Below are 9,577 nucleotides of genomic sequence, written 5' to 3' on the forward strand. Positions count from 1 at the left end.
AGAACCGTCTTTACCTACGCATCAAAAACCACAATGATAGTTTGTCAAGTTGGTGTTGTTTTAACCTTCGCAAGGACCGGGTGTAGCCACACTCGATTCAACTGAAGTTGGAGAAACTGACACCCGCCAGCCACCCGTGTGCAAAGCACGTCGGTAGAACCAGTCTCGCGTAAGCGTACAAGTAATGTCGGTCCGGGCCGCTTCATCCAACAATACCGCCGAACCAAAGTATGACATGTTGGTAAGCAGTATGACTTATATCGCCCACAACTCACTTGTGTTCTACTCGTGCATATAACATCAACGTATAAAACCTAGGCTCGGATGCCACTGTTGGGGAACGTAGTAATTTCAAAATTTTCCTACGCACACGCAAGATCATGGTGATGCATAGCAACGAGAGGGGAGAGTGTTGTCCATGTACCCTCGTAGACCGAAAGCGGAAGCGTTAGCAAACGCGGTTGATGTAGTCATACGTCTTCACGATCCGACAGATCCAAGTACCGAACGCACGACACCTCCGAGTTCAGCACACGTTCAGCTCGATGACGTCCCGCGAACTCCGATCCAGCAGAGCTTCACGGGAGAGTTTCGTCAGCACGACGGCGTGGTGACGGTGATGATGTTGCTACCAACGCAGGGCTTCGCCTAAGCACCGCTACGATATGACTGAGGTGGAATATGGTGGAGGGGGGCACCGCACACGGCTGGGAGAGATCAACTGATCAACTTGTGTGTCTAGAGGTGCCCCCTTGCCCCTGTATATAAAGGAGCAAGGGGGAAGGTCGGCCGGCCCTCTATGGGCGCGCTAGGAGGAGGAGTCCTCCTCCTAGTAGGAGTAGGACTCCCCTTTCCTACTCCTACTAGGAGGAGGAAAGGAAGGAGGAGAAGGAGAAGGAAGGAGAAGGAGGAAAGGAGGAAAGGGGGGCCGGCCCCCTAGTCCAATTCGGTTTGGGCTAGGGGGGGCGCGCCCTGCCTCCTCTCTTCCACCACTTGGCCCATGAGGCCCATTACTTCTTTCTCGTATTCCCGTAACTCCCCGGTACCCCAGAAAATACCCGAATCACTTGGAACCTTTCCGATGTCCGAATATAGTTGTCCAATATATCGATCTTTACGTCTCGACCATTTCGAGACTCCTAGTCATTTCCCCGATCTCATCCGGGACTCCGAACTACCTTCGGTACATCAAATCACATAAACTCATAATACAATCGTCACCGAAACTTTAAGCGTGCAGACACTACGGGTTCGAGAACTATGTAGACATGACCGAGACATGTCTCCGGTCAATAACCAATAGCGGAACCAGGATGCTCATATTGGCTCCCACATATTCTACTGTAACATCCCAATTTTACTAAATTAGGATGTTAATAGATCATTCATATGCATATCATATTTTTTATTGCATTATTTGCTTTTTCAGAATATTCAAATCATTATGCAACAAAAGGCAATTTATTGGAGCGGAGATAACATGACTTCTCCCCTGATTTAAAAATGTTCATAATGTGCAGAATATTATTTCCAGTTCATCTGATATGTTCTGGTATTTTTTGTGATCTTCAAAGTATTTTAATTGTGTGTTATTTTACTGTTTGTGTGGCCTTTTGCATCAAAATGAATTTCTAAAATTGCATTAGTGTTGGAACTAGTGTTCCTGTATTTTATAGCTGTAGAGATATTTTTACTGTGTGTCTAGGTACTTTTATTTAGAATTTATACTGTGTATTTTATTTTATTTATTTTGTTCTACTGCTGTAGTTTTTGTTAAAAAAACACCAGCCGGCCAGCCAACCGGCCCATCGCCGCGGCCCAGCCAGCCAGCGCGCAGCGCAGAGCACTGCGCGGCCCAGCAGCCAACCCCGCAGCCCGGCTTCTGTCGCCCAGCCCACCTATCTACGCGAAGCGGTACGCGCCGCGCCGCCCGTGCCCGACCCGCACCCAATCCGCCAGCTCGCCTCAGCCGCTGACCACGGGCCCCGCACCCTGTTCTCCTTCCCCGAGCCGGAGGAGCGCTGCGCCGCTCCCGCACCCGAGGCCGAACCCGACCAGAGCTCATGCTCCTGGTCCACCTCGAGTGCTCCCAAGTCGTCATGTGCAACCAGAAGACCCAGGGCAACCCCGCATCCACTCCTCGATCTTCCCCGCTGCCGCACACGCGAGCTAGGGCAGAACCGATCTCTCCCGGAGCTCCGCCGTCCGCCGCCGTTTCTTTGGTCGATTCCGTCGTCGTAAGAGACCGCAGAGCCGCGCTGCCTGCACCCCTTGAACCCCCACTCGACGACGAACTCTTTTGACACCTCGAAGTACCCTGCAGAGCACCAGAACGCTGCCGCCACCGACGTCCGCCGCCGCCGGAGCACACCACCGTTCCCGTCGCCGTTGCTGCCCGTAGAGGACGCCCCGTCGCCGCCCGACCTCACCTACGCCTCCGCAACTCACCTCCGCACCCGTCCGTCACCTCGCCTTCGCCGGAGACCCACCGGAGGAGCGCCGCCGCCGACGCCGACCACCGCCGCCGTTTTCTCTATTTCCGGTGAGCACGCACGTGTAGGAGTTTTCTCGGCCAATCACGCGCTGCCACGTGGCACGTCGCTACAGGAGCTTCTATAGGAGTTCGCTACAGCGCCCAGGCGTTTTCTCTTGTTTTTGTTTTCTTTCCAGATTTCATCTCTAACTTCAAATAGCTATATCTTTTAGTCTATAGCTCCAATTTAGGTAATTCTTTTTCCTGTGATCTCACAAAAATCAACACATTATCACAGTACCAACTTTGCACATGTTTGCACTGTTCAAATTTGAATTCGTTTGAATTTGAATCAAATCTTCCGGAGGTCGTAACTTCCCAACCGTTTAACAAAATTTAGTGATTCTTTTTGCATTGTGACCGTTGTGCAATTTAGGTGCTGCTAAGCTTCTGTTTTTGAGTTTTAAAAATGATTTTCTTGCTGTTGGTTTTGTTTTGGTTCTTTTCGTGTTCCGGTGATTGATTCGTTGAATTGTGTGAAACGTGTAGATTGTCCGGAGTGCGACGCGAGCTATTGTCAGGAGTGTGACTTTCTGAACCAGAACCAAGGCAAGTTACATGTTGATCATCCTTTACCTATTGTTTTCTATGCATGTAGTTATATCACACTATGAATATATGCATGTATAGGAATACTATATTATTTTGCTATGTTGTTGAGCTATCTTCCCGTCTTTGCAAGTCGTGGTAGTGGTAGGTTGTTATGCTTTGTAGACGGGGGTGGTTCGTGTATTCATTGAGTTTATGTGAGGATTATATATATTTAACAAATTGAGTAGTAACTCGGGATTTAACTCACCTCTGGTCGGAAGTGGTATTGCTTGGTGTTGAGGGAAGGCATCATGGGGTCTTGCACCTTTTCTAAGGCCATGCGCTCATGAGAGTGCACCCTAAGTGGAATGCCGCCCAGGCTCAAAAAGATCAGACAGACTTAGTGACTAGTAGCTTCCATGTGCGGCCACTGGCTATATGGGCTCTGGCTTAGTTGATCAGTTGTTGGAACCCTGGCCCAGACAGTGTCGACAGATGTAGCACATGTAGGTGGGATGTGGCCATCAGGTGGTCAAGGGAACCTCTTCTAAAAGACTTCGTCTCAATCTTCGGATTGGGTCCAGTGGGTAAAGCATACTAAACTCTGCTGAGTATTAAAACTAATCATGATTAGCCGTGCCCCTGGTTATGGGTAAATTTGAGCCACTATGCCATTACAGTTGTTGGATGATCTTGACAGATGTGACACCTAATAAATTTGTTGGGAAACTTAATAAAGGGTAGGTTGGAGTTGATTTTGCCAACTCAACCTTATGTATTTAATTGTAGTAATAAAAGAACTAAATAAAAATTTGACTATTAGGTAGTTATGAGGACAAAATCAGCTTTTTGCAAAACAAACCCTCAAGCCTTCCTTTGTTGTACTATGCATATACATGTAGGTTTGCTTTATTATTACTCCTGTGTAACTTGCCAATACATTCCAAGTATTGACCTATATGGCTGCAATGTCTCATGTTGCAGGATATTCAGACGAAGAGTAAGGTACCGTTAGGGTCGCGAGTCTGCACTCAGCATCGCCAGTGGGCTATGATGGGACTCATCGTTATTTTCTGCTACTTTTCCGCTGTTTGTTTGAATAAAGCTAGCCAAGTGCTATGCAGATTGTTTTATTTTATATATTCTGGACCATACGATGTAATAAATGATGCACTTGCTATTCTGATATTCATCTATACTGTGTGTGCTAGCGAGTTCGATCCAGGGACTAGCACGGTAAGCACAGAGACTCAAATCCTTCGAGGTTTGGTCATTACAGATGGTATCAGAGGAGTGTGTTGACTGTAGGACGTGACCCTAGAAAATGGATTAGAAAAGCCATAGGAGTGAAAATTATTTTATCAGCTAGTTATACTTCTTGCTGTTTATTAGTTAACCCCCTCAAGCATCTTGAACGGTTAAGTAGGAACTAGTGCTGAGACCACCATTCATGTTTGTTTTATGTTGCAACGTTATCGTGTTAGCATATCTGATTATGCCCACTTTCATGGTATGAAGATACTAGATTGTTTGCTTGATTGATAGTTGTTTGTTAAATTGCTTAGTGTCGAAATTATTCGACTATATATATATATATAATATTATCATATTGTTTGTTGTTTGTTGTTTGCTTGTTTGTTGGTGTTATCCGTTGTTGTGTTTTGTTGGCTTGATCATATTATGCATATGGGTAGAATATATTTATATATACATAGTCTTTGGCCCTATTATATCTATAACTCTTCTATGCTTGCCCACCAGATGCCGCCGAGGCGTGATACTAGACGCAATACTGCAGGAGGAGACAACAATGGCAATGGAGTACCACCATACATACAACAGGTTATTGAGGGACAGGCCCAGTTGATCCAGCTGCTTACTCAGAACCAGAACAACAACAATAACAACAACAATCCGCCGCCACCGCCACCTGTGGATATGCTTACCAGGTTCTTGAGGTTGAATCCTCAGAGGTTCTCCAGTTCCCCTAAACCTATTGTGGCTGATGACTGGCTCCGTGGAGTCAATAGGAACCTGGAGACGGTTGGATGCACTGATGCAGAGAGGGTGAGGTTTGCCTCACATTTATTGGAGGGTCCTGATGCAGCTTGGTGGGACAACTACTTGGTCACTTATCCCATTGCTACTATCACATGGCCTCAGTTTCAGGATGCCTTCCGTGCTGCACATGTGTCTGCTGGTGCTATGAGTCTGAAAAAGAAGGAGTTTCGCAGTTTGCGCCAGGGAGGTCGCACAGTTAATGCTTATGTGGAGGAATTTAATAATCTTGCATGTTATGCTCCTAATGATGTTAACACTGATGCAGCTAGGCAGGAGAAATTTTTGGAGGGCCTAAATGATGAATTGAGCCTTTAGTTGACAGTGGCCACTTTTAGGAATTGCCAGGATTTGATTGATAAGGCTATTGTGCTGGAGGGAAAGCAACATGCCATAGAGAATCGCAAGAGGAAGTACAACAACAATAATAACATGTATAATTTAGGACCACAACAGAAGCCATGCACTTCATATCATGGTAATGGAGGTAATGGGCATAATCATCATGGAGGTAATGGACATAATCATCATGGAGGGAATGGCCACAACCATAATGGCCACCATCATCATAATTGGCACAAGAGTAACAATGGCAATGGCAGAGGTAATGGTAATGGTAATGGTAATAGCAATGGAGGGAACAATAACCAGAACCACCAGGTTACACGTGCGCCAAGGGATTTGAGTCAGGTGCAGTGCTTCAGGTGTAAGGCTATGGGGCACTATGCCACAGATTGCCCCAGGGTGAAGAACTCAGGATCCAGCAAGCCAAACCCCTTCCAAAAGGGTCACGTAAATCATGTTAATGTGGAGGTTTACAATGAACCTGATGCAGTGATTGGTAAGTTCTTGATTAATTCAGTACCTGCACTTGTTCTTTTTGATACTGGTGCATCACATTCATTTATTTCGAGGGTATTTGTTGATAAGCATGGATTGCCAACCAAAACACTTAGTATGCCTATTAGAGTGAGTTCCCCAGGAGCTGAGATGATAGCAGGTGTTGGTTTTCATCATTTGACTTTGTCTATTGGAAAGCATGATTTTCCTACGGATTTGATTATATTGAAGTCACAAGGTCTGGATATTATTTTGGGTATGGATTGGTTGCAGTTCTATAAATGTCGTATTGATTGTGCCAGTCGATCTATTACTCTCAGTGCACCAGGAGGGAAGAGGATCAAATATGTGTGTAAGTATAAGCGTAATCAGGTGCATGTGAACTCTCTTAAGGGGGGTAGCCTGGAAGAGGTGCCAGTTGTGAGAGATTATCCAGATGTGTTTCCAGAGGAGTTGCCAGGTATGCCACCAGATAGATATATTGAGTTTCTTATTGATTTAATACCAGGCACTGGACCTATTGCAAAGAGACCGTATAGAATGCCTCCTAAAGAGTTGGAAGAATTGAAGAAGCAGATAAGAGAATTGCAGGCACAAGGATTTATTCGCCCAAGTTCATCACCTTGGGGAGCTCCAGTTTTGTTTGTGGAGAAGAAGGATGGGACCTTGAGGATGTGTGTTGATTATCGTTCTCTGAATGAGGTAACCATTAAGAGTAAGTATCATTTGCCTATGATAAATGATCTATTTGACCAGTTGGAGGGAGCTACTGTGTTTTCTAAGATTGATCTTCGTTCTGGTTATCATCAATTAAAGATTCGTGAGCAAGATATTCCCAAGACTGCTTTTACTACGAGGTATGGGTTGTATGAATATACTATTATGTCATTTGGATTGACTAATGCCCCTGCATACTTCATGAATATGATGAACAAGGTGTTTATGGAGTTCTTGGATAAGTTTGTGGTTGTTTTCATTGATGATATATTGGTGTTCTCCAAGAATAAGCAAGAGCATGAGGTGCATTTGCGTTTGTTATTGGAGAAATTGAGGGAACATCAGTTGTATGCCAAGTTTAGCAAATGTGAGTTTTGGCTAGATGAGGTAGCATTCCTTGGACATGTTGTGTCAGGTAATGGAGTTGCAGTTGATCCATCTAAGGTTGCTACAGTTACAGAGTGGGAGACACCCACGACGGTTGGAGAGATTCGCAGCTTTTTGGGCCTTGCAGGTTATTACAGGAGGTTTATTGAGAACTTCTCCAAAATTGAAAGCCTATGACTGAATTGTTGAAGAAGGATAAGAAGTTTGTTTGGACTGATGAATGTGAAGCCAGCTTTCAGGAATTGAAGCAGCATTTGGTTACAGCACCAGTTTTAACTCTGCCGGATATACATAAGGACTTCCAGGTATATTGTGATGCTTCTCGTCAAGGACTTGGAAGTGTGTTGATGCGGGAAGGTAAAGTTGTTTCATATGCTTCACGTCAGCTTAAGAATCATGAGCATAATTATCCTACACATGATTTGGAGTTAGCCTCAGTTGTGCATGCATTGAAAACTTGGAGGCCATATCTTATTGGTAATCATTGTGATATATTTACTGATCATAAGAGCTTGAAGTATATTTTTACTCAGAAGGATTTGAACCTCAGGCAGAGGAGATGGTTGGAGCTTATTAAGGATTATGATTTGAATGTGCAGTATCATCCTGGTAAGGCTAATGTTGTTGCTGATGCATTGAGTCGTAGGAGCCATGCTAATGCAGTTAATATTGATGATATGCCACCAGAGTTATGTGAGCAGTTCAGGAATCTCCGGTTGGAGATGGTTCCTAAGGGATATTTGGCAACACTTGAGTTAAAGCCTACTTTGCTTGACAGGATCAGAGAAGCTCAAAAGGGTGATAAGGAGATTGCCGAGATAAAAGAGAATATGGCTAAAGGTAAGGCAGAAGGTTTCCATGAGGATGAACATGGAGCCATCTGGTTTGAGAAGCGTATTTGTGTACCTCAGGATGCAGATATCAGGAAGTTGATTCTTCAGGAGGCGCATGATTCACCTTATTCTATTCACCCAGGTAATACTAAGATGTATTTGGATTTGAGGGAAAGATTTTGCTGGCCTAGCCTGAAGAGGGAAATTGCTGGGTATATTGCAGCATGTGATGTGTGCCAAAGAGTTAAGGCGGAACATCAGAGACCAGCAGGTTTGTTACAGCCATTGCCTATACCTGATTGGAAGTGGGATGAGATTGGTATGGACTTCATTACAGGTTTACCCAGGACTCGATCAGGTTATGATTCTATTTGGGTAGTTGTTGATCGTTTGACTAAAGTTGCTCACTTCATCTCGGTAAAGACTACTTATACCAGTGCTCAGCTAGCAAAGATTTATATGTCTAAGATTGTTTTTCTGCATGGTGTTCCAAGGAAGGTAGTGTCTGATAGAGGTACTCAGTTCACATCCAAATTTTGGCGTCAGTTGCATGAATCCTTGGGCACCAGGCTGGAGTTCAGTACTGCTTTCCACCCACAGACAGATGGGCAGACAGAGAGGATGAATCATATTTTGGAGGATATGTTGAGAGCTTGTGCTTTGGACTATGGGTCCAATTGGGATGATAATTTACCTTATGCAGAGTTCTCATATAATAACAGTTACCAGGCTAGTCTCAAGATGGCACCATTTGAGGTATTGTATGGTAGGAAGTGCAGGACACTGTTGATGTGGGATGAGGTTGGAGAACGTCAGTTCTTTGGACCAGACTTGATCAGAGATGCTGAGGAGAAGGTCAAGTTGATTCGTGACAGGCTGAAGATAGCACAGTCCAGGCAGAAGAGTTATGCTGATGCAAAACGTAAGGAGGTAGCATATGAGGTAGGAGACCGTGCATATCTTAGAGTTTCACCACTTCGTGGAATTAAGAGGTTTGGAATCAAGGGTAAGTTAGCACCACGTTTTGTGGGGCCTTACAAGATCTGGGAGCGTAGAGGAGAGGTAGCTTATCAGCTGGAGTTGCCAGAATCCTTGTCAGGAGTTCATAATGTGTTTCATGTATATCAGTTGAAGAAGTGCCATGCAGAGATGATGGATGTTCCATTGAGGGACACAGTGCCACTTGAGGCAATTCAGTTGGAGAGTGATTTGACATATGAGGAGAAGCCTGTTAAGATTCTGGAGACAGCACAGAGAGTTACTCGCACCAAGACAATCAAGTTATGCAAGGTTCAGTGGGATCATCACACAGAGGAGGAAGCTACCTGGGAACGAGAGGAAGATCTCAAGCAGGATCACCCACACCTATTTGCTAGCCAGCCCGAATCTCGAGGGCGAGATTCATCTTAAGGGGGGTAAGTTTGTAACATCCCAATTTTACTAAATTAGGATGTTAATAGATCATTCATATGCATATCATATTTTTATTGCATTATTTGCTTTTTCAGAATATTCAAATCATTATGCAACAAAAGGCAATTTATTGGAGCGGAGATAACATGACTTCTCCCCTAATTTTAAAAACGCTCATAATGTGCAGAATATTATTTCCAGTTCATCTGATATGTTCTGGTAATTTTTGTGATCTTCAAAGTATTTTAATTGTGTGTTATGTTAC

The 9,577-nt window shown here is 44.5% G+C and overlaps 1 protein-coding gene across 1 annotated transcript; it reads left to right on the forward strand.

The window, feature by feature from the left end:
* Positions 1–4,825: 4,825 nt before the first annotated feature.
* LOC147970620 (uncharacterized) lies at positions 4,826–5,440 on the forward strand. Its single transcript, XM_087523526.1, has one exon. It carries the CDS (start codon positions 4,826–4,828, stop codon positions 5,438–5,440), a length of 615 nt encoding a protein of 204 aa, XP_087379652.1.
* Positions 5,441–9,577: the final 4,137 nt, after the last annotated feature.

This window comes from Triticum urartu, chromosome 5A (assembly GCF_056163025.1).
Source record: "Triticum urartu cultivar PI428250 chromosome 5A, HENAU_Tu73, whole genome shotgun sequence".
NCBI classification, from domain to species: Eukaryota; Viridiplantae; Streptophyta; class Magnoliopsida; order Poales; family Poaceae; genus Triticum; species Triticum urartu.